The sequence below is a fragment of the Callithrix jacchus genome, chromosome 18 (assembly GCF_049354715.1).
Source record: "Callithrix jacchus isolate 240 chromosome 18, calJac240_pri, whole genome shotgun sequence".
In the NCBI taxonomy this organism is placed as follows: domain Eukaryota; kingdom Metazoa; phylum Chordata; class Mammalia; order Primates; family Cebidae; genus Callithrix; species Callithrix jacchus.
The window spans coordinates 20057968-20085604 of NC_133519.1; the positions used below are offsets into that span (position 1 = coordinate 20057968).

The 27637-nt window shown below is 52.5% G+C and overlaps 1 protein-coding gene across 1 annotated transcript in view; it reads left to right on the plus strand.

The window, feature by feature from the left end:
• The first annotated feature begins 4574 nt into the window (after positions 1-4574).
• Positions 4575-27637, plus strand: part of ATP1A2 (ATPase Na+/K+ transporting subunit alpha 2) — a 28405-nt gene continuing 5342 nt past the window's right edge. Inside the window, exons 1-20 of the mRNA XM_035279135.2 lie at positions 4575-4681; positions 9636-9740; positions 9931-9990; positions 11245-11448; positions 11977-12090; positions 12333-12467; positions 13157-13274; positions 15572-15840; positions 16644-16842; positions 16970-17079; positions 17260-17394; positions 18101-18290; positions 18421-18596; positions 23619-23755; positions 24277-24427; positions 24625-24793; positions 25029-25183; positions 25435-25558; positions 25758-25903; positions 26087-26217. Of these exons, the coding sequence (XP_035135026.1) occupies positions 4670-4681; positions 9636-9740; positions 9931-9990; positions 11245-11448; positions 11977-12090; positions 12333-12467; positions 13157-13274; positions 15572-15840; positions 16644-16842; positions 16970-17079; positions 17260-17394; positions 18101-18290; positions 18421-18596; positions 23619-23755; positions 24277-24427; positions 24625-24793; positions 25029-25183; positions 25435-25558; positions 25758-25903; positions 26087-26217 (2840 nt within the window). The 5' untranslated portion in view covers positions 4575-4669. The remainder of the gene's footprint in view (positions 4682-9635; positions 9741-9930; positions 9991-11244; positions 11449-11976; positions 12091-12332; positions 12468-13156; positions 13275-15571; positions 15841-16643; positions 16843-16969; positions 17080-17259; positions 17395-18100; positions 18291-18420; positions 18597-23618; positions 23756-24276; positions 24428-24624; positions 24794-25028; positions 25184-25434; positions 25559-25757; positions 25904-26086; positions 26218-27637) is intronic.

The window sequence follows — 27637 nt, forward strand, 5'->3', positions numbered from 1 at the left end:
AAATAGCCTAGGGGAGAGATTTAAATGACAGAACCAGATGGGTGTGGTGGTGCGTGCCTATAGACGCAGCAGCTCTGGAGGCTGAGGCAGGGTGATTACTTGTGCAGGAGAGTGAGGCTGCAGTAAGCTGATCATGCCACTGTACTCTAGCCTGGGTGACAGAGTGAGACTCTGTCTTTTTTTTTTTTTCAAGGGATAGAGAAGAAGAGGTTTTTTGTTGTTGTTGTTTGGGTTGCTTTTTTTTGTTTGTTTGTTTTTTGTTTTTTGAGACAGGGTCTCACTCCAATTGCCCAGGTTAGAGTGCAGTGGTGCAGTCTTGGCTCACTACAGCCCCTCAACCTCCCTGGGCTCAGGTGATTCTCCCACTTCAGCCTCCTGAGTGGCTAGGACTAGAGACACATGCCGCCACACTCAGCTAATTTTTTTTGTATTTTTATTAGAGACAGGGTTTCACCACATTGCCCAGGCTGACTTTGAAATCCTGGACTCAAGAAGTCCCCCCACCACAGCCTCCCAAAGTGCTGGGAATACAGGCATGAGCCACCATGCCTGGCCAGAAGAGATTTTTAGAATCTACTTTGAGTAGACTGAAAAAAAAGACCATGTTGAAGGAATGGCTTAACAGATAAAGAAAAAAATAATAAAAGAAAAGAAAATGAAAAAGAAAACAGAGGAGCAGATGTTAAAGGAAAGATAGGTGGAAAATTCAACACCATCCTTGTAGTCCGGTGAGGAAACTGAGGCACCAGCAGAACTTGGACAAAGCACTCTGGGGCTCTGAGCCCAACCTTTTAACAGGTCACTATAACTTGAGGGAGTGGGAGGACAGAGGGCTGGAGGGGAAGGGAGAGTGAGAAGTCATCTTTCTTGGACTTGTCATGGCCACCCCAGGCCTTCCCGGCTCCCTTCATCTCATCCCCCAAGATGGGCTCCCCTTGCAAGCAGAAAAACTCCACCCACACTCCCAGAAGGCCTCAGAAGCCTGGCAGCAGTGACAAGACCACAGGCCCTAAAGAAGAAAGGAAAAGAAGAGTTAGAGGGAATGGAAGAAAGAAGAGAAGGAGAGACGCCCAGAGGGGGCTGGCAGCTGAGAGGAGGACGGAGGGAGCAGAGCTGGAGAGCTGGGCCCAAATCAGGACTGTGGCAGAGAAGTGGGGTGAGGGGGCGGGAGGAGGGACATGGGGGTGATAGAGCCTCCCAGCTCTTCCCTCCCACTCTCCCTCCTCCTCTCTCTCTTTCTTGATCTTGAAACAACCTTCAAATCTGGGCTGGAGGCCCCAGGAGGCCAGTCACTTAGGAAACAAAACTGTTTCTTGGAGACCTTGAAAGACCATCTGCAGCTGAGCAGCGTCCCCACCCCCTCCCTGCGCACACGCACATTCTCTCATGGACTCTCACGTACACCCACACCCGGCTTCACACAAGCTCCCCACGGGCCCACAGGCACGCACACACGGACTCACACGCACCTCTATACTCAGGCTTGCATGCAGATAGCCCATTCACAGCAGATTGGCCACACATCTGAATGAGTCTGGTCCTCTCTGCTGAGGAGCTCCCCCTTGGGAACGTGGTTTGGTACCACCACACTGTCTCATATCACTCACAGGACCAGCGGTCAGGTCCTCCCAGTCATTAACCAGCATGCATCCGTACACAGGCACATGCACATTGCTGTCTCTCTCCAACTCTCTTGGTCTCTCTCTCTTTCTCACACACACGCACACATACACACACACACACATGCATGAACACACACACACGCACACACACACTTCTTACCAACCAAAGGTTTGATTCAGGACCACTCCATCCTCTCTCTCTTTCATGATCTTCGAACAATTTCCGTCCCCACTCTCCCCTTGGTGGACCCCCTTCCTGATTTGTGACGTCCTCTCAGCCCACTCCCCAGCCCAGGCATCTTGGCCTTCCTTCCTCCTGCTTCCAAGTCTTTCTTTCTCTCTCCTTTGCTCCTCTTACTCCAATGGCCTTGATTCAAACTGGTACTGCTGGCTGTTTGTAGGAACAGTAGCCCAACCAGGCACTCCAGATCAAAGGATCAGGGTCTACCCCTGTTAATGTCCTAGAGCCTGAGGTTCATGGTGGACGAGAAGGAGGTAGACCCCCAGAGCCTCAGCTCTCACGGGAAGGAGGACAAGAAGGAGGACGAGAAGGAGGTAGACCCCCCAGAGCCTCAGCTCTCACTGGGCAGGGAGGGTGGTCAGTGAAGCACGGCAGAAGAATAGGACCTGGGTGTCCTGCCCACTCTTTCATTTCCCTGAGCTGTAAATATGTGAGCAGCAGTGCCCCTCCGGCCGTGCTCTCACCCAAATGCAGGGCATGGCAGGGAGCCCCAGCAGGCTGTAGGGGCAGAGGAAGGGCACATCCTTTCCGGTACTGAGCTTGGCCACAGGGACCAGAGCCAGGGCCTTTGGAAGGACTGGGCAGATGCCAGCAGGGGTGAGGGGTGAGGGGTGGGATGGAAACTGTGAGAGCTTGAAGTGTGCACACCTTCAGACTCGAGGACTGGCGTTTCCTCTTCTATCTCAGTTTGTGTCCTGGAGAGGGCTGGGCAGAAGATTATCCAGGAATTCCAGCCCGGGAACCTTAGGAATAGGTGCTTCCTAAAGCCCAACTCATCATGTTGTCCCCGAAGCCCCAGGCAAGGCTGCCTCGGGGCCTCTCTGTAGTGACTTCTGCTCTCCCAGTCTCTCCTAATGTCTAACCACAAGCTTGCCTGCTACTCCCCTCTCTCTTCAACACACAGGGGGTGAACTGGTATCTGTCCCCTTCATTGTTTCCTCCCGCTGCCTATTCTCCCCCAAGATCAAATCCAAGGTCAGTGAAGGGGCCATGAGAAGGCCTTGTTGGCCCCATCCTACCCGCCCTTTCTGACGGGAACCCAGAGAGGGAAGGAGGGTGGAAGTGAGATGTGACCTACCAGGTCCCTGTAATGGAAAATCTCAACTGCAGGCCCGAAGGGGGCCGGTTATTTAGGGAATTCAGATGTGAGCCTTGTGCCCTGAGAGTGGATTTGCTAGAGGAGAGGCTGATAATCCCTCTGCAGGGAGTTCCCTCTGGGGCCAAAGAAGGACCCAGCCCCGCCAGCAGGCACCCTAGGCCTCTGGCCAAAGCCACCCTTCCCTCCCTCCCTTCCTCTCTGCTTTCTTTGCACTCAGGATGCTTAGACCTGCCCCACTCCGCTGGCTTCCCCTCACTCCATCTCTGTGCCCAGAGAAACAGGGGCACTCCACGGGAATCCTGTCCTCTGACGGTTCCCAGTAGAAGGTGGGAGCAGAATTTTTTCTTTTCTCTCTGCCCCTTCTGGTTTCCCCTTCCTCTCTGTGCCCCTCATCCTTTGGCTTTTTCATCATATGAATGGCAACGACACCCCTAGACCAGCTGGCCCTGTCCTAGGTCATCTCCCTGCCCCCAGTTTCTAGCTGGTGGAAGGTTAAAGATACCCTGTCCAGCCCCAGGCAAAGCCTCAGGCATTTCTGGGATTGCTCCTGACTCTGGCAGGCATCCTCACTGCTCAAACATTTCCAGTCTCCCCACTGCCCTGCAGAGAGGCCCCTTCTCCAGCCTCGGTCCTGCGCATGGCAGATTCGCCTTCCCCTCCGCACTGGAGGAAGGAAGCAGTCATTTCCTTTCTTGTTCACCTGTCTGATAGTTGCTGTGATATTGACCTCCACGCACGTCTTGGAGGTTCTGTGTTTTCCTCTTTTGACTTCTCCCTAACACTACTCACCAGCCCCAGGCATAGTTCAGTCTAGAGTTCTTCCACAGGATGACATGGTAAATGAGGGATAAACAAAGCCCAGAGGTGGCATCGGATGCCTGCTAGGGGGTCCCACAGTTCCCCTCTAGCCCTGGCCTGCCCCTCTCTACCCGAGTCTTGATTATCCTTCAAAACTTTGGAGAGATTACACCTGGCAGGGTTTGGGGACACCCTCTCGCCTCCACCTCCAAACTTCCCACAGACTCTTGAGCCACCTTTGACTCTGCCCAGGGCCCCTTTCCAGGTGCTTCAATTGCAGAGATCAGCCTTCAGTTCCAATTCTAACTACTTCTGGGCTTCAGTGGCCCTGCAGCCTCTCTAGTGGAGGGAACAGAGGAGTGTATGTTTCTTTCTTTCTCTGGGATGTTGGATGTAGACTCAGGATACCTGAGTGCCAGTTCTGTCTTGTCAATTTAAATTGTTTAATCTCTCTGACCCTCAGTTTCCCCACTTGGAAAAGAAGAGTTAGGCCACATGGCCTCTGGCATCCTGAGATTCTGAGTGAACTGATCCACCTCAGCCAGATCCTAGGGGGCACATCCCCCCCACCTGGGACCTGGGCCCCCTTCCCTGGCAGCCTCTCTCAGTTGTGAGTGCCACGGGCCAGAGGGGGTTGAGAGGAGCCAAGGGGGGGCAAGCCTCAGGACAAATGGGCTGTCTAGGGCCAGTGGCTAAAGGGGCGGGAGGGGAGGAGTCCTCAGGGATCCTGTTTCAACAAACGTTTCTTTCGGAGGAGAAGGCGGGGGAGAGGGGGAGAGGGACCTATTTAAAGCTACCCTGTTGCTTTGGCTGTCTCTGTCTGCCAGGGTCTCCGGGACAGGCTGGTGTGGGCTTGGCATCCTCCTGGTGACCTCTCCTGCTAAGGTCCCTCAGCCACTCTGCCCCAAGATGGGCCGTGGGGTGAGTATCCCTAAGGAGCAGGGGTTGTACTCTGGAGTTTGAGGGAGGTTGCTGAGGAAGGATGAAATGGGAATGGGTGTGGAAGGAGCGGGAGAGAAAAGCTGAGTGGGATACTTGGAACTTAGAATTAACAGTCTCCAAACTACCAATGCGTGTACAGATCCCACGGCGCTCACCTACCCTAGTGCTCTCCTCTACTCTGCCTGCCCCGGCCCCCTGCCCACAATTAGACCCTCAATCCACCACACATGCCCCTCCAGCTCTCCCTCCACCCCTCTTCCACAGCTCTAGCCCTTCCCCAAGGCAGTTCCTCCTCTCACTGCATCTCCTGGCCTCCCAGCTGGAAGGATGTTTGGCACTGCGAGTCCTCCCGTCTTTGCAACCCGCTGAAAATATCCATTCCTCTGGGAGTCCTAGCCTGAGTGGCTGGGGGTCCAGTTTGAGGTTAGAGAGGGGCAGTGGAGCATCCGGCTCCCAGAGTCACCAAGCAGTTCCGGACACAAGCTCCAGGGGCCCTGAGTGCCAGGGACAGCTGGGCGGGGTGTGGGAGGAAGAGCGGTGTGCCCCGGCCCCCACCCCAGCACCCCTCCAGATGTCCTGAGCAGCACTGTCCATGGGCTCCAAGCCATGGGCTTTGAGGACTTTCCCACAGGCTGGTGAGAGTGACCCCCCAGTCCACTTGTCCATGGCATTCTGCAGCAATGGCTATGCCAAGGCAAAGATTAACAACCACAATGGGGCGGGGAGGGACAGGGCTTTGAATTCTTGGAAATGAAATTCCCATATGGAGAAGAGTGGACCAATCCCTTTACATACTGTGCCTGGCTGCTTTCCTTTTGTGGAGTACTGGCAAAGGAGGACACAGAGGGAAAGGGCATGGGGAGGAACAGGAGGGTGGGAGAAGACCCTGGCTATGGGGAGCTGTGGGTGCTTCTGGGCCCACGAGGAGTCAGGCAAGGACATGTTATTGCACCAAGTAGAGCAGCTGGGAAATTCTGAGCCTGGACACCAGGGTTCCTGAGCTAGGGTCGGAGCCATAAATAGAATCAGTGTGTGTGTGTGTGTGTGTGTGTGTGTGTGTGTGTGTGTGTCCATGACCACGTGCTCTCCATAGGCAGGGAGTGCAGCAATTATTCATGGATGAGCACCTGTGTCTGTGTCTCAGCAGGCAAATTTGTAAATGTACAAGCCTTCAAGCCTGCACAAGCATAGTTGTCACTGTGGGAGGGTGCTTGAGAATCTGTGGGCCTGTCCTTAGGAGCTATGAGGCATGAGCTTCTCGGAGGAAGAGGTCATAGCTGTGGGAAGACATCTGTCTGGGAACCTTCAGCCACATCTTGACATCTTTGGCTCCCCATGGAAAGGGCATCCCCAGCTGAGAGGCAGGACCTCTGAGAAGAGGCAGAGACAAGCCCTCCAACCCCCCATCCAAATGGAGAGAGAAGGAGGGGAGGGGAGCCCCCTACCTGCTCCATCTTAGAGCAAGGTAGACCCAGCTCAGGAGGTCCTGCTTGGGAAGGGATGAGACCTTGACTTCTGCAGTCTGTCCTTTTCCTCTGGCACCCCCAAACTCCCCTTAACCACCATCCCCAATTGCTGTGGGTGATGCAAAAGCAAAATGAGGAGCAGATTTGGGCTTTTCAACTAAGAGGCTGGGTGAAATGGGGTTACTTAGGGCCTGAGCTTGGAGTTCAACCTACCAGAGACCCCTGAAGAGGGGAAGCCTCTGCTACCCACAACCTGTTCTAGGGATCATTTTGCCTCCAATTCCTTCTTCCCTGCACCTCCACTCCAGAGCCAGGTTTAACTGTCCCCCCATCACCCCGTGGCTGTGAAGGGCAGCGTGGGAGCTGGGGGAAGGGACGACACTGGTGGGAGGGAGCCCAGCCTGCTCCAGCTGCCACGGAGAGGCTGAGATGGGGGGAGCGTTGGCGGATTCCCAGCTGCCCCTACTCTGTCCCAGCCTCTGGCTTTCTCAAAAAGGACTCTCTGTTCTCCTTCAGCATTCAAGACCCAGAGAGGGGGACTTGTGGCTGGGGGAGGGAGAAGCAGAGGGAGGTTAGGGGGGGTCCTTGCTTCCTCTCTTTCTTTCTTGCCTGGGCAGCCGCTGGCCCCAAATCTCCGCAGGCTCCTGGCTGCAGAGCCCGAAATCCTTGCCAGGACAGGAGGAGGGGGAAGGGGCGGTGTGTCCCAAGCTCTGAGCCTACTGGAGAGCAGGGTGGGAGCTTGGGGAAAGGAGACACTACATGGAGCTGCTTAGCTCAGCCACAATCCAGCATGCCAAAGTGCATGGACCAGCAAGTTTTTAAAAAGCATGCATTTGATTCCAATCTTTATGAACTTTATTTCTCATCTGAATATACAGAAATTCCTCTGTGCCCTGCTCCTCTGCCCACAGCCGCAGCCCTACTCCTCTGTGCATGCTCAGGCCCGCTTCTGTCCCTGAAGTTCCTGAGGGTCACACTGGAGCTCCACCAGCCTGACCTCTTGCCTCTGGTCTCTTGATTGCATTTCATCCTTTTCTCAGCTCTGTCCTGCTACAGACTGTTAGTGAACCTAAAGCACTTCAATCCGTTCAGTTAAATGAATTATCTCAAGTCACCTGGGAAAGGGAGAGGTAGAACCACTCACAAGCCTTTCCCCACCCCTTCCATTGGGCTGCTCCGGTCTCCCCAAGAAGATCAGCCTTTAGGAGGCCAAAATGATACCAGATTCATAGATGCTGGTTTGGAGACAAACGCACTAGTTTACAGGTCACCTTTTCTAAGAAGAACACTTCTGAGCCACGCAGCCCCCAAAAGCTCATCTCCTTTTAAGTCATTGGTATCTTGGGAGCAATAGTGTTGACTTCTCCCTGCATCCCTCACCCTTGCTCCTGATTGTCCTGGTCAGACTTCTGCCTCTCAAGATGCTGAACTGGTGACCTCTTATGAACAGGGCAGCTGCCACCTTTCTGGGATTGCTCCTGACTCCGATGGGTAAAATATGCATTACCCTAAAGCACAAACGATTTAGGGCAGTGAAGCTATTCCATATGAGACCACCGTGGTGGATACGTGTCACTATACATTTGTCCAAACCCATAGAATGTACACCAAGAGTAAACCCAAACCTAAACTATGGGCTTTGGACGACAAAGATGTGTCAGTGCAGGTTTATAACTGCAACAAATGTACCACTCTGGTGCAGGGTGTTGACAGTGGGGGAGGCTGTGCATGTGTGGGGGCAGGAGATACATGAGAACTTTCTCTACTTCCCACTCAATTTTGCTGTGAACCAAAAAATTGCTCCAAAAAAGTCCATTTTTTACAAAAGCGAATAAAACCCCCAAAACTGCATTATCCTGCAAAAAAAAAAAAAAAAGGCCAACACATTGGCTGTGGATCCTACCCAGGTATCCACTGTTTCTGGGAAACAAAAATTGCATCATGGTGTGGGAAAGCTAATTCCTGAAAGCCTAGCGCAGACTCTGTAGAGTTCAGTGGAGAAGCAGGCACCAGGTGGAAATTGAGCAGCCCGTCTATGACAAGACTCTCTTTCCTGAGGGAAGTGGGACAAGAGAAGACTGGAGCAGAAGAGAAAGTAAGAAGGCACCTCTTTTTGGAACTTTTCATGGCCACCCAGGCCTTCCTCAGCCTCTATCCTGTTCTGTCACCCCAAGAGGGCCTCCTCTTGGAAGGAAAGATTCCCACCCTCTGCCCCAGAAGTTCCCCGTGAGACCCTGGAAGGCTGGTGGTGGTGAGCCCGCAGGCCCTGAAGTGGAAGGGAAATCAGGAGCCTTATAAGGCTACAATCAAAATGATTATAATGTTCATCTGGTCAGGCGCCTTGGCTCACACCTGTAATCCCACCATTCTGGGAGGCCAAGGTGGGAGGATAGCTTGAATCCAGGCAATTATCCCTAAAAAAAAAAATTGTTTTTAGTTATCTGCGTGTGGTGGTGGATGCTTGTGGCCCCGGCTACTTGGGAGGCGGAGGGGGGAGGATTGCTTCAGCCCTGGAAGTAGAGGGTGTAGTGAGCCGAAATTGCACACTGCGTTCCATCCTGGGTAACAGAGTGAGATCCTGTCTCAAAAAAAAAAAAAAAAAGTCCGTCTGATTCACCAGATGACCCAGGAATGTCTAGACTTCAGAGTTACGTAAGTTGCAGTTTTAGATTTACTCTCAGATACAATGTCTTATGTTCTGGGACAAATGGGGCTCAGTTCCCATGTCACCCAATTGCGCTTTGCAGGAGGGTCCAGTCCTGTGAATTGATGGCTGTCTAGTAACGGGCAGGCCTGCCCAGCAGGATGGAGAGGGCTCCCAGCACACCCTGTGTCCCCACTCGCTGGACACGCCCTGACTCTCCGACTACTGTCTCCTCTCAGTCCATCAGCCCTGCTCTTTCCATCCCCACCACCAGCCCTGACTCTCTCTGGACACATTCCTGTCTAACCCTCTGGCTTCCCAAAGACTCTTACTCCCCCAAGTTCCTGACTATCTCTACCCCTCTCTAAGTAAAATTGCCATGGTGTTGGGTTAAGACATTCCTACAGAGTGATTCTACTCCCTCAACAACCCCCCACAAAACCCTGTCCACTCCCTTCCAGAATTCTCCCAAATAGTGTAGGATGCAGGTTTTCAATATTTGTTTTGTTTTGTATTTAGCAGCAGGGTCCTTTCCACAAACAAAATCTTAGCTGAAGCCCAAGTATGAAACCATTCAGGTGATGCTTTTCAGCCCTGAGCCCCTCACCTTTCCCTGAAGCTCTCTTGGGACCCCCCTGGTTCTGCCAAGTCTACAGACCGAGGACCTCGGGTCCCTCCACCCTCCATCCTCCCTTTCTCCCCCAAGGCAGCCACTGCTTTTAAACACACCACCCCCACTGCCCGGGCTTCCTGGCCGAGTGGTGGGAATGGAGGCTTCAGCCCCTCTCCTCCCTGACTCTCCCGCTCTCCCTTACTCCCACAGGCCGGCCGTGAGTACTCGCCTGCCGCCACCACGGCAGAGAATGGGGGCGGCAAGAAGAAACAGAAAGAGAAGGAACTGGATGAGCTGAAGAAGGAGGTGGCAATGGTGAGGCCCACAGCCCACCCTGCTGGGCCGTGGAGGAGGGGCCCCATGCTGGGAGAGCTATCCCTGAAGCCCAGTGCACTCAGAGAAACTCTATGTCCCCCATGCTGCTCCCTTCACCCCTGTGCCCCACAGTGCCTCATATGCATCTTAGATACCTCTTCCCCAAAGTAACTCACCTTCCCTTCCCCAGGATGACCACAAGCTGTCCTTGGATGAGCTGGGCCGAAAATACCAAGTGGACCTGTCCAAGGTGAGCCCAGGGGCTTCTAGGGAAGGAACAAAAGAGGCAAAAGCAACATGCAGCATCAAGGTGGCAGGAGCCTTACAACTGTAATCCAGCCGAGCACTGCAGCATGTGCCTGTAGTCCCAGCTACTCGGGAGGCTGAGGTGGGAGGATGGCTTGAGCCCAGGAGTTCTGAGCTGTAGTGCGCGCTATGCGGATCGGGTGTCCGCACTAAGTTCGGCATCAATATGGTGACCTCCTGGGAGCGGGGGACCACCAGGTTATCTAAGGAGGGGTGAACCGGCCCAGGTCGGAAATGGAGCAGGTCAAAACTCCCGTGCTGATCAGTAGTGGGATTGCACCTGTGAATAGCCACTGCACTCCAGCCTGGGCAACATAGGAAGACCCCATCTCTTAAAAAAAAAACTGTAATCCAGCCCTCTTTACAGATGAGGAAACTGAGGCCCAGAAACAAGGGACTGGGCCAAGGTCATGTGGCTAGTTGGTGGCACAGCCAGAACTAGAATCTGGATCCTCTGCATCCTAGCCCAAAGCTCTGTCCCTGGATACCCTAGAAGCCAGGACTCCCTAGAACCCAGACCCCAGAGGGCCTCCAGGTGGGGCCCTTTTCTCTACCCCCAGCAACTTCAGTCACACACAGCCTTCCACAGAGCTGACAGCACAGGCATGTGGGCTGACAGCCCATTCCTATGGTTACAGTGATTTGCTGGGCCCTCGCTACGTATGTGACATAGTGAAAGAGGCATTACATACATTCTCTACTCTTTACAACCCTTTGAGATAGGTATGGCAGACCTGTTTATTAAAGAAAGGAGACACAGAGAGGGAGAGTAGCCTTCCAGGGTCACATGAACAGTAAGTGGTACAGTCAATCACTGAGCCCTTCAATTAAAAATTTCTTTAAAAATAATTCATCAAAAATTGCTGGGCATGGTGGCTTATGCCTGTAATTCTACCACTTTGGGAGGCTCAGGCAGGCAGATTGCTTGAGGTCAGGAGTTCAAGACCAGCCTGGGCAAGATGGCAAAACCCCATCTCTACTAAAAATACAAAAATTAGCTGGGCACAGTGACAGGTGCCTGTAATCCCAGCTACTCGGGAGGCTGAAGCAGGAGAACCCAGGAGGCGGAGGTTGCAGTGAGCTGAGATCGCACCACTGTAATCCAGACTGAGTGACAGAGTGAGCTGAAGGGATGGGCATGGTGAGGGGCTGGGTTGGCTCCGGACGCGTCCCCCTATGCCTCTCCTTGCTCCCTCAGGGCCTCACCAACCAGCGGGCTCAGGACATTCTGGCTCGAGATGGGCCCAATGCCCTCACACCACCTCCCACAACCCCTGAGTGGGTCAAGTTCTGCCGTCAGCTCTTTGGGGGGTTCTCCATCCTGCTGTGGATTGGGGCCATCCTCTGCTTCCTGGCCTACGGCATCCAGGCTGCCATGGAAGATGAACCATCCAACGACAATGTGAGCCCACACGCCTGACCCCTGGAGCAGCCTGTGACTGTCCTCCAACCCTGAACCCCCAACACAGTGGCGGGTGGGCGGGGAACAAGGCCCTCCCATCACAGTCCTACAGACGCACTGCACTTTAGGGAGGAAAGGGGTGAGGCTTCTATATATATATATCTGCAAAGCACTTTCCGCCACACAAGGCATACACACTCACGTACTCATTAATTAATGAGACAATCTCTCCCTGTTCCTCCCCACGTAAGTGACCCTGTCTGCATGCCTGGGTCTTCACCCACTAGCAAAGTCCTAACCCTGGGAATTTTCTCAGGCTTTCCCTCTGTTTCCAGTCTTAGCAGGCTTGAGGTTGGCAGATCAAGGGGGAGGTTAGTGACAATGGCTTTCCCCTACCGTCATCACTCTCAGTCACAGACCAAGGTTGGGCTCTCATCTTGGATGGCTCTGCCTGCTCACCCCAAGTGGCAGCTGCCCTTTTAGAGTTGGGGGGAAGGGCAGGTCCCTGAAACTCTTTCTCCTTACCAGCTGTATCTGGGTGTGGTGCTGGCAGCTGTGGTCATTGTCACTGGCTGCTTCTCCTACTACCAGGAGGCCAAAAGCTCCAAGATCATGGATTCCTTCAAGAACATGGTACCTCAGGTAAGACATCAGGGCTGGGCTCGTGTAAGGTTTCGGCAAGAGTTCAGCTCATCTTCTCTCAACTCCTGTGTTCTGAGATGGAGATGGGCGGAAGAGATCCTCCAGCTCTCCACGCCAGCCCCTGATTTCCCATGGGGCTTCTCCTTCTGCTTGGCGGGGTTGGAGGAGAGGTGGGAGACCAGCAGGAGAAGAAGGCGGGGGCAGAGACAAGAATTTCATGTGCTGCCCGTGGCTCCCCACAGCAAGCCCTTGTGATCCGGGAGGGAGAGAAGATGCAGATCAATGCAGAGGAAGTGGTGGTGGGAGACCTGGTGGAGGTGAAGGGTGGAGACCGAGTCCCTGCTGACCTCCGAATTATCTCTTCTCATGGCTGTAAGGTGAGAAGGTCATACTGGAGCAAGCGGTTGAGTCTCAGGACCAGGCTGTGCAGAGCTGAGAGGGGACCAGTGAGGTTTAAAGGTGGGGAGACCCAGGTCCAAATGTCACCACCTTGCCTATGCCCCTGCCTAACCTCTCAGTGTGGGGTGCTTGTGCAGTGCCTCCTTGCACCTGCGTGTTGCAAGTGCTCTATGCCCCAGGTGTTTCTTTGTGGTCCTCTTTTTAGCCATCATGTATTGAGTACCAATTATGCGTCAGCTGTTTAATATGTGTTCACATGTGCTATCTGATGTAATTCTGAAAGAATGGTGTGATCATGCAGGGCTGCTGCATGTGGCCACACACGTTGCATCCTGAAGGACCCCGGGAGGTACATTTGCATAAACTACAATGTTAGTGGTGCCCCCTGTGGTTGTGCAAGGCAGAGATTCTGTTTGCATTCCTCATTTTACAGATGGAGGCTCTGTTGGTTAAGCAAGTAACCCAAGGTCACATAAGAAGTCAGGAGGAGTGAGATTTCCAAACCAGGGGCAATAGCTGAGTAATGCCATAAATATGTGATGAGGGCAAGTGTAACTTTGTTCCTCGCGTCATGAAGACTGAGTGTGGTTGGAGGTGGTTCAGGAGACAGCTGTGTGCATACGAGTGGCTCTGCCAGTGTGATGACTATGCACCCCTTCCTCCTCAGGTGGATAACTCATCCCTAACAGGAGAGTCGGAGCCCCAGACCCGCTCCCCTGAGTTCACCCACGAGAACCCCCTGGAGACCCGCAATATCTGTTTCTTCTCCACCAACTGTGTTGAAGGTGAGAAGCCAGCCTGCACCCCGTGAGAGGGTCTGAATCCTGAATCCACAGTCAGGATAAAGGGCTCTGGTAGTACTTACCTGGCAAAAGCTCTGCCATTGGTGGGGCAATCGAGGGGTTGGGGGCCCTGAATATTATGGAAACACCCTCCAGAGAGCACGGTATTGGCTGGGGGTGGCATAACTCCATGGGAAATGTATCTTCCTTCCCCAGGGAGATCTCTATTCGTCCACCCCAAGACTGGGTGCATTCCAAAGCTTTCAGATATTGGGTTAAGATCCCCTTAGACATGCACCCAGAGATGCACATATGCTCAGAACCACCTACATTCTTAGGAGTCTGTGGGTTTGACTGATGCTTCTAGTCCTTGTGGTTCTGGACCTAGGTGCCTCCTTCTCTAACCTTTGCTTTGACCAAGGCCCCAGGCTGTGGGTGAGCCAGGAAGGCATTCAGGCCCGGTGAACACATGGGCCCTTCTTCAGGCTGCTTCTAAACCTCTGTTACTCCAAAGACATGTGTCACCGGGCACAGGCTGCCCAGTTTGCCCCATTCCTGTTCTGGATTCTAGAGGTACACACAGGTCAATAAGAACTCCTAGAGCTGCCATCACTTAGCAGCAGGGGTCCCAGCAAAGCTGAAACCTAGGCCCTCTGTGGTCAAGCCAGTGAGTGGAGTCAGGGCTGACTTAGAGAAGGAGTAGGAGGAGGGAAGAGACAGAAAGAGGCCTCACTAGACCACCAACCTCTGAAAGTAAGGCAAAGGAGGCCTTGCACCCCAATCCACACTTCCCCTACCCATTACTCATTTCTCCTCAGTGTACTATGTTTCTCTGGGTTTTTTTTCCCTCCTTCCACAAGTTGGAATTACAGTCACTGCTTGGAATGCATGAGGAATTAGCTCCAGGACCCCCTTGGTTACCAAAATCCAAGAATGTTCAAGCCCCTGATATGAAATGGCATAATATTTGCATATAACCTGTGCACATCCTCCCGTATACTTTAAAACACCTCTAGATTACTTATAATACCAAGTACAATGTAATTTGTTGTACTGTTTTGTTTTTAAATTTGTATTGTTTTTATCGTCATTTTTTTTTTTTAGCTCCAAATATTTTCGATCTGAGGTTGATGGAATCTGTGGAAACGAAGGGCCAACTGTGCAGATAAAAATCACCACACATTACATTTTCTAAATTTGTTTTTTGTTTTGCTTTTGAGACAGGATCTTGCTTTGTCACCCAGACTGTAGTGCAGTGGCGCGATCACAGCTCACTGCAGCCTTGACCTCCCAGGCTCAAGTGATCTCCCACCTCAGCCTCTAGAGTAGCTGGACCATGCCCAGCCTATATATATATATATATATATATATATATATATATATATATATATATTAGAGATGGGGTCTCACTGTGTTACCCAGGCTGGCCTCAAATTCCTGGGCTCAAGTGATACTCCTGCCTCAGTCTCCCTAAGTGTTGGGACTACAAGCATGAGCCACCAAGCCTGGCCACATTGCCTAAATTTTTAATGCACTGAGATCCTGAAATTTACATTTCCCACAATTGATTTATTCAGAAATGCCTAGTAATATGTTCCCATTGCTTACTCTGCAATTGGCTTTGAAAAGAGGAGAGGAAATACAAATGCTTCATTTGAAGTATTTGTTGAGCACCCACTATGTTCCAGGCACTGGTCTAAGGGTATCAGAGCATCATCTCACCTAAATATTAGGACAACACCACGATAGGAATTCAAATAAGGATTCAAGCCCAAATTTAACTTGGCCATTGTGCATGCTTTTTCTAATGCACCATGCTTCTTTCCCAGAAGACCCCTGTAATGTCACCCAAGGGTTAGCTGTTGTCTGCCTTCCTCTATAGAGAGTCATGCCTGATGTTGAGAAAGAAAATCTTAAGACTGAATGGAAAATCCATAATGAGTTCTTTACTTTGTGTTCAAATATATTTTTGGATGGTATCAAGTACGGGATTGATTTTACCAAAATGCCACAGGCAATTTTTATGTATTAAATCTCCTCTATTTGACCTTTGAGATTATTTGCAAGCTTCCCCCCAGGCCCAAGTACAAGAGAAAGTAATTTGCTGTTGTATTGATTCTGGGATTGGCGATCTATCCTGGGAAAGGAAGGCCAAGTGGGGACAACCTACCAAATGTGGCCTTCAGATCTGTGGCTTTGGCTCACCCACCCTGTGATGGTTTTCTTTGCTCAGGAAGTAGGACAGGACTACAGTCCCGGGAGCCACAAGGCACCCAACCTGATGTCCCCCCATGTTGCAGGCACGGCTAGGGGCATCGTGATTGCCACAGGTGACCGGACGGTGATGGGCCGCATAGCCACGCTCGCCTCAGGCCTAGAGGTTGGGCGGACGCCCATAGCCATGGAGATTGAACACTTCATCCAGCTGATCACAGGGGTTGCTGTTTTCCTGGGGGTCTCCTTCTTCGTGCTCTCCCTCATCCTGGGCTACAGCTGGCTGGAGGCAGTCATCTTTCTCATCGGCATCATCGTGGCCAACGTGCCTGAGGGGCTTCTGGCCACTGTCACTGTGAGTGGATCAGGCTGAGGTGCCACCAGGGGAGGGTCTCACTACTCTTTCCTCAAAGTGATAGAGGTACAGTTGCTTATAGCTTCTCAGTGCTTCTTTCCCCTAGAATCACATAATGGATGCTATACTCAGAGATCACTCAATACGTGGCTCAGAGCGGGAGATGAGAAATCTCAGGTGGGGCTATACTTGGGCACTCAATTTCTCTTCTGGAGCTTGTCACGGTTGCCTTTTCTCATGATCTGCCAGCATTCTGGGTCTCATTCCAAAGGCCAGCAGTCACTAACTAGCAAATCCAGTGACCTTTTCTCAGCTCTCCTCCCTAACCCCGCTACTGAAACAGATACTGCTGTCCACCCTCCTAGCATTCTCTCTTTTGTCAACTGCTGTGATCTGTCGCTATCCTGGTTTGCTTCTCCTCTGTCCCCTTGTGCACCCCCCATGCTGATTCTCAGGCCTCAGCTCTCTGCTCTTCCTACGCCCGGAGCAAAAGCCAATCTCCTCTGCATTTCCAGTGCCCCTTCTGTGTGGATGACTCGCACATCCCTATGCCCAGCTCTGCTGTGACCCTCTCTGGAGTTCTAGTCAAATGTCTTCAACCCCCTACCCAGCATGTCATCTTGATAGATACTCATGATCTCAACATATCTAACATTGAACATTCCTCATTTACAGCTAAGTCCCACCCATTCAAGCTAGTGGGGTGGATCAGGGGAGAAGGAATGGAGCCATGGTCTAGGGTAAGGTCATGGTCATTTCTAGCTACAGTCTGAAGTGTTTTTATTCTCCTCTTTCTCTTCCAGGTGTGCCTGACCCTGACCGCCAAGCGCATGGCACGGAAGAACTGCCTAGTGAAGAACCTGGAGGCGGTGGAGACGCTGGGCTCCACGTCCACCATCTGCTCGGACAAGACGGGCACCCTCACCCAGAACCGCATGACCGTTGCCCACATGTGGTTCGACAACCAAATCCATGAGGCTGACACCACCGAAGACCAGTCTGGTGATTGGGTGCTCCAGAGCGGGTGGAGAGGATTAGAGGACTCGGGGGGCAGTGGCGTGGTGGGGGAGGGTTGAGATAAAGGCTCTAAAGGGAGCCATTCTCCTGGTTCTCACTTGTTTCCTCCCAGGGGCCACTTTTGACAAACGATCCCCCACGTGGACGGCCCTGTCCCGAATTGCTGGTCTCTGCAACCGTGCTGTCTTCAAGGCAGGACAGGAGAACATCTCTGTGTCTAAGGTAGGGGGTTGGCATACACAACAAGTGTGTTTTGGGAGTGTCTCCAAAGGCCTCTGGCTGGCTGCACCCAGCTTTCCCTCTCCCATGCTGTGGCTGCCTTGGGAGCTTCGGTGCCCCCTTCACCCGATCCTCCGCTCCCTTTTTCCCACACTGACACTGAATTCTTGTCTCTTCTGGCAGCGGGACACAGCTGGTGACGCCTCCGAGTCAGCTCTACTCAAGTGCATTGAGCTGTCCTGTGGTTCAGTGAGAAAGATGAGAGACAGAAACCCCAAGGTGGCAGAGATTCCTTTCAACTCGACCAACAAGTACCAGGTCTGCTTGGGTTGCCAGGACAGAGGAAAAGGGAGAGATAGAAATGGGAGGCAGGGGGTGGGCAAACCCACAGGGAATCATCACTAGGAGGAGCCAGGGCACCTGAGGGTGGTGTTGCCTCCACTGCCACGCCCCCCAGGACAGTTCATGTGACTGCATGTCTGACTGCAACTAACCCCAGCTCCCAAACCTTACTCCATCCCTTACTACAATCTGTCACTCTCTCAACTCTCCTTCCCATGGCTCCCCACCCTCTGGCCTAGCCTTCCAACTCTTATACTCCATTCAGTGAAACCATAATTCTGTAATTCCCTTGTGGTGCCCCTTAGCCTTTAGGCACCTGTTGAGTGCCAAGATTGCAGTCTCAGCATTCTGTATCATCTATAGAGGTAAAGGCCCCTGACTGAAACCAGGTGGTGGTGGGGACGCTGAGGAGGGAGCTGTCCAGCCCCTAGCACAGTGCCTTCTTAAACAGACCTCAATAAACATTTGTTGAATGAATGACTGTCCTATGGAGGTGGCTCTCAGTTTACAAGAGTTGGAACTATAAGGTCCAAACACCCCCCTGCCCAAGGAGATTCTTTTTATTGACAATCTTTGATGGGTTGGGGCTACTTTGCTAAGGCGGTTTCTTACCAGCTGCTGCTCTATGCTGAGCTACCAACTCAAGCATCGCCCTCCCTGTAACTGCCTGTCATCTCTCCAGCTGTCCATCCATGAGCGAGAAGACAGCCCCCAGAGCCACGTGCTGGTGATGAAGGGGGCCCCAGAGCGCATCCTGGACCGGTGCTCCACCATCCTGGTGCAGGGCAAGGAGATCCCGCTTGACAAGGAGATGCAAGACGCCTTTCAAAATGCCTACATGGAGCTGGGGGGACTGGGAGAGCGTGTGCTGGGTAAGAGGCCAGAAACAGGAAGCCCAGAAGGGGATTCCCAAGCCTCCGTGGCATCCCTGGGGTGAAGGACTGTGGGGGCGTCTAGGAAGCCACCCTGTGGTTCTCACTGCTCCCTTCTGCCCCCTTTCAGGGTTCTGTCAACTGAATCTGCCCTCTGGTAAGTTTCCTCGGGGCTTCAAATTCGACACGGATGAGCTGAACTTTCCCACGGAGAAGCTCTGCTTTGTGGGGCTCATGTCTATGATCGACCCTCCCCGGGCTGCTGTGCCAGATGCTGTGGGCAAGTGCCGAAGCGCAGGCATCAAGGTACTGGCCTCCCTTCCTCCCCACCATCCTAGCATCCCTCATACCAGAGGTCAAGAGGCTGCAGTGGCTGCCACCCTGAAGAGGCCTAGGCCACGGTGGTCTCCTTCCCACTGACTCAGAGAAGAAGCGTCCATGTGCAAGGAAAGGCCCACCCCTGTCTGGAGCACTCCCCCTCATCCCTGTTGCTCAGAGAGGCCAGTGCCTTGATGCCTGGCCTCTCCTCTGCCTCCTCCTCTGCCTCCCTGGCACATCTCATTGTCCCATCTGCATGTGCACCCTTCCATTCTGATTTGAAGCACAATCAAATCAGAATGGGGGTTGAGACTGGAACACTAGTGAAGACTGGAACGCTGGGGCAGAGCCAGTTGGAAGGACTTGGTTTAAATGCCAGACTCAGGCTTTATCCTGCAGGCCACAGAGAGCCACCAGTGTCATAGGGCAGGTCGAGCTTTTAGGAGACTACCTGGTTGAGGAGGGACTGGATTTGAGGAAGAACTGGAGTCAGGGAGAGACAGGTGAAGAGGCCATTGCCAGAGTTCAGGCAAGAAGTGATGACCTGAACTAGGGCAGCAGCAAAGGGAGCGGAGCGGAATAGCCATGTTTGAGGAATGTTCGAGAACTTGGTGACCGAACTGGATATGGAAGGTGAGGAAGATACAGGAAAGGAGGGGACAGGATGAGTAGAGAGGACAGCATCTGAGGTAGGGAGAGGGGCAGGCTTGGTGGGGTGGTGGGAGCAGAGAAAAGGATCTGGCACTCCTATCTTGGAGACATGGCTGTCCTACCCTTCCCAACTACTGCCCATTCTCTCTACCGATTTAGGGTGGGATTCACAGGCTCTTGTCTGCTCCCACTGGCTCAGCCCATAACCCCACAGAATCCCTCCCACTCCAGGTTCTCTTGTCCAACTACAATTGTGTCTCACTGACCACTCTCTCCTCTGTGCTATGCTTGCTCTTCATTCAACAAATATTTCTTGTTTACTGGGTATCAGACACTGTGCACAGGTGTTTGCACAGTGTCTGATACCCAGTGAATGATCTCTGTCACATGACACAAGCAAATGGGACAATGAGCTAGTCAGAGAGGGCACATATAAATCAAGCACTATTCTAAGCACTAAATGTGTATGATTTCATTTAATCTACACAGCAATCCTGTGAATAGCACTAGCATTTTTCCTTTTTTACAAAGAGGGAAACTGAGGCACAAAGTACCATGCCAAAGCCACACAGCTAGTATAAATCATAGAGCCAGGACTTGAACCAAGGCAGTCTGTGATTCTTAACTTTCACACCAGGAGACTTGGTGCTATGTATATATGTGATTTCTGAACCCCGTAACCACCATGTCTCCAAGGCAGGAATCATTATCCCTGTTAAAAGTGAAACAAGGTTGGGCATGGTGGCTCACGCCTGTAATCCCAGCACTTTAGGAGGCCGAGGGAGGTGGATCACCTGAGGTCAGGAGTTTGAGACCAGCCAACATGGTGAAACCCCATCTCTACTAAAAAAAAAAATACAAAAATTAGCCACACATGGTGGCAGGTACCTGTAATCCCAGCTACTTGGGAGGCTGAGGCAGAAGAATCACTTGAACCCAGGAGGGAGAGGTTGCAGTGAGCTGAGATTAGGCCACTGCACTCCAGCCTGGGCAACAGGAGCAAGACTCCATCACCAAAAAAAAAAAAAAAAAAAAAGTAAAACAAATGGAAACTGTGAGTGGGTAAGTCATTTTCCCAAAATAAAACTGCCAGTAAGTGATGGACTGGAACTATGAAGTGTGGTCTGCTTGACCGGAAAGCCCGAGCTCCTGCTGCTTGGCCAGGTTCCTCTCTCTGTGATCAGAACCGTCATGGAGGCCAGGGCAGAGGACCTCTGTGGGAACTGAGCACAGTGAGCTATTAACTCTGCCTCAGAGAATTGGACACTGTTTAACCAAGGGGATGATATTTGAGCTGGGCTTTGGAGGTCGAAGAGTATTCTGCAAGGGAGAGGAAGGCAGGTCAAGACCAGGGAACAGTGCATACCCTGGCGTGGCTAGACTGTACGGGGCATGTGTAGGGGTTGGCAGGGGTGTGGTGGCAAGGAGCACTGGGGGTTAAGACTGGAACGCTGGGGCAGAGCCAGTTGGAAGGACTTGGCTTAAATGCCAGACTCAGGCTTTATCCTGCAGGCCACAGAGAGCCACCAGTGTCATGGGGCAGGTCGAGCCTTTAGGAGACTACCTGGCTGAGGAGGGACTGGATTTGGGGAAGAACTGGAGTCAGGGAGAGACAGGTGAAGAGGCCATTGCCAGAGTTCAGGCAAGAAGTGATGACCTGAACTAGGGCAGCAGCAAAGGGAGCGGAGCGGAATAGCCATGTTTGAGGAATGTTCGAGAACTTGGTGACCGAACTGGATATGGAGGGTGAGAAAGATACAGGAGAGGAGGGGACAGGATAAGTAGGGAGGACAGCATCTGAGGTAGGGAGAGGAGCAGGCTTGGTCAGGTGGTGGGAACAGAGAAAAGGAGTTCAGTGTTGACCTTAAGCTTGAAGAGTCTATAAGACACCCTGGGAGACACAGAGGTTCCAGTGAGCATTGGAGTAGGGTTTAGGACTCATGGAAGACGATCAGGACTGGAGACTTGAATCTCATTACCACAAGGGTGCAAACTAAAGGCTTGTAGTATATTTTACTATATTGCCCAGGAAGAGCAGACAGGTCAAGTAAAGGGAGGAGAATGAAACCCTGCACCACACCAACATTTAGGGGCAGGAGGAGGCAGTGAAGAGGGGAGATGGTGTAGGACCCAGTGCCGCTTAATCTTCATGACCGCCTGGAAAGGCAGGAGTCACCTCTGCATTGTGCTGAGACCTCAGTGCTTGGCTTGCCTAAAGTGCTGTAGCTGGAGAAGGTCAGTATTTGAACTTGAACTTTTCATTCAACTCTGAAACTGCTGCTCCTTCCATCCTACTAGGCTGCCGCTTGAGAGGATGGAAACGAGAACATGGAGGAGTGGAAGGAAGCCAGGAAGGGAGCTGTGTGTGGAAGCCAGGGGAGGGCATAGTGTCAAGGAGAGGAGGTCAATGGTGCCAAATGCCTCAGAGGGGTCAAGTAGGATGAGGACTGCAAAGACACCTCCATTTTTCAATTCAGAGGCCCATGTGGCCTTTGGGGGCAGTTTCAGTGAAGTGGTGGGAGCGGAAGAGAAGGCAGTGGGATGATAGAGGCTTCCTTTCCAGTATCTGTAGGACTTGCCCAGCTCTGCACACCTCATACTTATAGTAGCCTCTTAACCCAGCCACCCTCCCCATCTCAACTCCATCCACTCTGCCACAACAGCAATGAACATTATGGTGGAGGCGGGGCCACCATGCCTTACACCAGGGAGGACTGGCAGAGGCCAATGCACAAGGTGGCGGAGTCTGGGGTGTTGTCTTCATCTTATTCCTGTTCTGTCCATTACATTGCTGCAGTGATCAGTATTTGACTCTAAGAACCTCATGTCCTGTTTCCAGGCCCCTGTGCCTTCAAGCAGGTCGTAGGCCCTCTCTAAGTCTTGGTTTCCTCTTGTGTGAGATAAAGGAGTTGTTAAAGGGGCTTTCCAGCTCTGACTGCCTTGAATCCCATGAAATCCAAACCCCTAAAATCATCTCTTAAATAATCCTCAAGATTTGAGGCTTCTCCTTCAGGGCATCCTCATTAACCTGCTATTCTGTCACGGATACTTTCCTGCATTTAAGCAAACATCTCTCTCTAAGCCTCTGAACATAACACATCTTGCCATTATCTCTCCTCCTCACCTACCCACCCAAATACACACACATATACACACACATCCATACACACACGCATACACGTACATCACACACACACACAATCCCCACCCCCATACACATCCCACACACACACACACAATCCCCACCCCCATACACATCCCAATCACACACATAAACATAAACCCCACCCCCCACACACACATCCCACACACACACATCCCACACACACACATCCCACACACACATACACACATCCCCACCCCACACACACATCACACACATACACATAAACCCCACCCCACACACACGTCACACACATACACATAAACCCCACCCCACACACACACATCCCACACACACACAATCCCCATCCCCATACACATCCCACACACACACACAATCCCCACCCCCATACACATCCCACACACACACACACACAATCCCCACCCCCATACACATCCCAATCACACACATAAACATAAACCCCACCCCACACACACACATCCCACACACACACATCCCACACACACACATCCCACACACACATACACACAATCCCCACCCCACACACACATCACACACATACACATAAACCCCACCCCACACACACGTCACACACATACACATAAACCCCACCCCACACACACACATCCCACACACACACAATCCCCACCCCCATACACATCCCACACACACATACACACAATCCCCACCCCACACACACATCACACACATACACATAAACCCCACCCCCCACACACACATCCCACACACACAATCCCCACCCCCATACACATCCCACACACACATACACACAATCCCCACCCCACACAATCACACACATACACATAAACCCCACCCCATACACACACATCCCACAAACACACAATCCCCACCCCCATACACATCCCACACACACATACACACAATCCCCACCCCTCACACACACAACACACACATACACACAATCCCCACCCCACACACACATTACACACACACACACATACACATAATCGCCATCCCTCAACACACACATGCACACAATCTCCACCCCCCACACATCCCACACACACATACACACAATCCCCACCCCCAACACACACACACACACACACACACACACACCATGCCATTATTTCCACTGGGATCTGCCAGCCCCAGACATCTCGCTGTCTGGCTTTATCTTTCCTTGGGAGAGGGATGGGAGGGGGATAAGCCCTTAGCACTGCTTTCCTTTTGTCTCCTCTCCTTCCCACTAGGTGATCATGGTAACCGGGGATCACCCTATCACAGCCAAGGCCATTGCCAAAGGCGTGGGCATCATATCAGAGGGGAATGAGACTGTGGAGGACATTGCGGCCCGGCTCAACATTCCCGTGAGTCAAGTCAACCCCAGGTGAGGCCTCTGCAGGAAGCCCCTGCCCCCACAATCAACACATCCTCTTGCCCAGGAGGCTTGGCTGTCCCCTGGGGATATTGGACGGCACTTCTGGGACCTTTATGGGCCTTACCTCTGACACTACAGTGAGTGGTTCCTCAGCCCTGAGCTTGTGTCCAGGCTGTGCCACTGAATACCTGTGTAACCTTGGAGATGTCACATTCCCGTCCTGAGCCTCCATTTTCTCACCACAAAATTAGGGTGCTGTCTCCATTGCTGTGGGAGTGGGATGTGTGTAAAGAAACTAGTACAGGGCCTAGCACACTGCATTTACCACTGCGATGGTCCCATGGTGAAGATTTAGAGTCACATCCTCAGAGATATATGGGGAAGGTGAGTATTGAGGACAGGACAACTGAAGCATCAGGGAACTGGGCTCAGCAGGGAGACTGCAGGCCTCGGTGGTGAGGAGAGTTAGGGGCAGCCAGGGCTGGTGCAGGTGCAGGGGGTCAGCCATCTCTGCCCCACCCACCCTCCAGGGAAGCCAAGGCATGTGTGGTGCACGGCTCTGACCTGAAGGACATGACATCGGAGCAGCTCGATGAGATCCTTAAGAACCACACGGAGATTGTCTTTGCTCGAACGTCTCCCCAGCAGAAGCTCATTATTGTGGAGGGATGTCAGAGGCAGGTGAGTGCAGCTGTGGCTGTCAGAGGCAGGTGAGCGCAGCCATGGCTGTCAGAGGCAGGTGAGCGCAGCCATGGCAGGCAGATGGCAGGCAGGGACTGGGGAGGCAGGGACAGGCCAAGAACAAGCATGGAGTGAGGCAAGAGGGGCCAGGCTTGGGCAGGGACTTTGTCCTCAAGTGCTGGCTGTCTTCCCTCCAGGGAGCCATTGTGGCCGTGACGGGTGACGGGGTGAATGACTCCCCTGCGCTGAAGAAGGCTGACATTGGCATTGCCATGGGCATCTCTGGCTCTGACGTCTCTAAGCAGGCAGCCGACATGATCCTGCTGGACGACAACTTTGCCTCCATCGTCACGGGGGTGGAGGAGGGTGAGGAGGTTGCGTGGTCTGGGACGCTCACAGGATATTGAAGCCAGCACCTCTGCTTCCAGTCCCTTTACCCTAGTTGAAGAATCATCCCAGGACTCTAGGCAGCCCAGCCCACTTTAGCTTCCCTTGAACACAAAATCTTTCTCTCTCAGGAAGGCAGGCAGCCATGCTTCAGGGGCTGGGGGCGGGGAAGAGTCCCTCTGACCTCCCTGACGCCCTCAGAACCTCCCCACAGGCCGCCTGATCTTTGACAACCTGAAGAAATCCATCGCCTACACCCTGACCAGCAACATCCCTGAGATCACCCCCTTCCTGCTCTTCATCATTGCCAACATCCCCCTACCTCTGGGCACCGTGACCATCCTCTGCATTGACCTGGGCACAGATATGGTGAGCGCAGGAAGTGGAGAGGGGACAGGCAAGGCAACCGTGAGGGCACAGTGGTGGGGAGGAGAGGTGCACTGGGGCAGCTCCCTGGCTGTGGGGGTCGCAGGAGACAGGCCCGGGCCTGGAAGACAATGGGTTCTGAATACAAGCTTGTTTAACTGTGTCAAAGATCTTCACTGCTGAGCATCCATTGCTCCTGTCATCTTGCATGTCCCTTCAAATGCACTCCCTGCCCCACTTCCCACCCCACACAGGTCCCTGCCATCTCCTTGGCCTATGAGGCAGCTGAGAGTGACATCATGAAGCGGCAGCCTCGAAACTCTCAGACAGACAAGCTAGTGAATGAGAGGCTCATCAGCATGGCATATGGACAGATCGGTGCGCCAAGCCCTGGGGCTTGGGAGGGAACCCCCAGAGGGTTCTTTTCCCAGCTTTTAGAGGAACAAGCCCCAAGCAAAATTCCGGGACAGGGGCCAGCTCCCCAAAGGTCAGGGACCTCCATCTCTGGCCCTGAGGGGCTGCCCTGCTTCTGCTTCCTGCTCTGACCCAGGCCCTGCCTCTGGCCCTCTACCCACAGGGATGATTCAGGCACTGGGTGGCTTCTTCACCTACTTTGTGATCCTGGCAGAGAATGGTTTCCTGCCATCACGGCTGCTGGGAATCCGCCTCGACTGGGATGACCGGACCATGAACGACCTGGAAGACAGCTATGGACAGGAGTGGGTGAGTGGTGCTGTGTAAATGCAGTGCACGTGTGTGAAGGTCGGGGGAGCTGAATGCCTGGCAGGAGTGGCCAGTGGTGGCCAACTGAGACTGGGGCTGGGGGTGCACCAGGAGAAACCGTGCTGCATTCTGGTCCTACCTATTCCTCCAACACTCTCATCTCTCTCTGCTCTCTCCCTCCAGACCTATGAGCAGCGGAAGGTGGTGGAGTTCACTTGCCACACGGCATTCTTTGCCAGCATCGTGGTGGTGCAGTGGGCTGACCTTATCATCTGCAAGACCCGTCGCAACTCAGTCTTCCAGCAGGGCATGAAGTGAGTACCCCCCCGCCACGGCACCCACCCACCCCTCAGGCTCTGGGCACACTCACAGATCCACACAGGCCAGGCTTCCAACTCAGCCCTGGCCCAGAACTGTAAGAGGGGGCATCAGATTTTAACCTTCCATCTGTATGTCCATAAATAGGTTTCATGTAGACGAGAGGAGAGGAACCAGTGCTGTGACTATTTCCAATGGGTTCTAATTTTGCTCCTAAAATGTATTTTGCTATCATCTCCCTCCAACTTCCCTCCCTTCCTTTCCCCATCTCCTACCTGAGTGCCACTGCCCACATCCTTTGCAGCCCTAAATCCAGTGTCTTCTGTGCCCACCGCTCCCCTGGCCCTCCGTAGTCAGCCTAGTTTATAGCACCTGCGCTGTGGTGCTGGAGGCCGCGTGCTGCTGAGGGTCAGGCTCAGTGCCTTCTTACAGTGCTAAGTGCCTAACACATTTCTTAACCTCACGATAGCCCCATGAGGTGGGTATTATTGTTTACGTTTCATGGATACGAGGCCCCAAACAGGTTAAATGATGTGCCCAAGGTCATGAAGATGGTAAGGGTCCACGACATCTGTCTCTGAAGCCCAGCTTCCAAACTGTCTGGCACTGTTTGGAACTCAGTAATGACTGTGATTCTAGCCTGGGTGGTGGCTGAGTGCCGGAGGTATCCTGCTGGTTCCTTTTACTTTCTCCTACCGTAAATAATGGCCATAATTCCTCAAATGAGCCTGTCATAGTTTCTCAGTTTGGAGCTGGGGAGGGTGGGGAGAAGATGCCAAAGTGAAGTTAATAGTACTTAAGATCCATGGGAGGAAAAAGTGAAAAGTCTGTTAGATAAATAAAGGTAATATGAAGGAAGGACATTCCAGTAAGCTAAAAATACTAATGGAAAAAATGCAATTCGAAGAGAACAAGGAGCAGAGAGTCTAAGAAATTGGGTGTAGTTCTGGGGCTTCAGACTTACTGTGCACTGTATGTGTGACGCAGGAAGGTAGGAATGTGGCCAGACTGGCGACATCCAGCCCATCTTAGCGGCAAATAGGAAAGGTGGAAATGAAAGTCAGGCTGGGTACAGAGGAAGAGCACTAACACCGCAGGCCTCACCTTAGGTCCCTGGGCCATTGAGGATCCTCAGAGATGCTATTTGCCTTATTTTGAAAAGCTTTATGGAAGCAAAGCACCCACCCGTGAGAGGGCAACCAGGCTTACTCTGAGTCATTCTCAGGCAAAAGCCAAGCACAGGTATCATGAAGTAGTGATGGAATGCTGATCCACAGTTCAGTGTGGAAGCCATGGATATTTCTAAGTAATTTTAAATGGGGAAATGTATTCATTACCTATTCCAAATGTAGCTTGAGAGACAAAAATAAAAAACCATTAAATGTGGCCTTTACAGAAGAAAATAATGGGATCCTT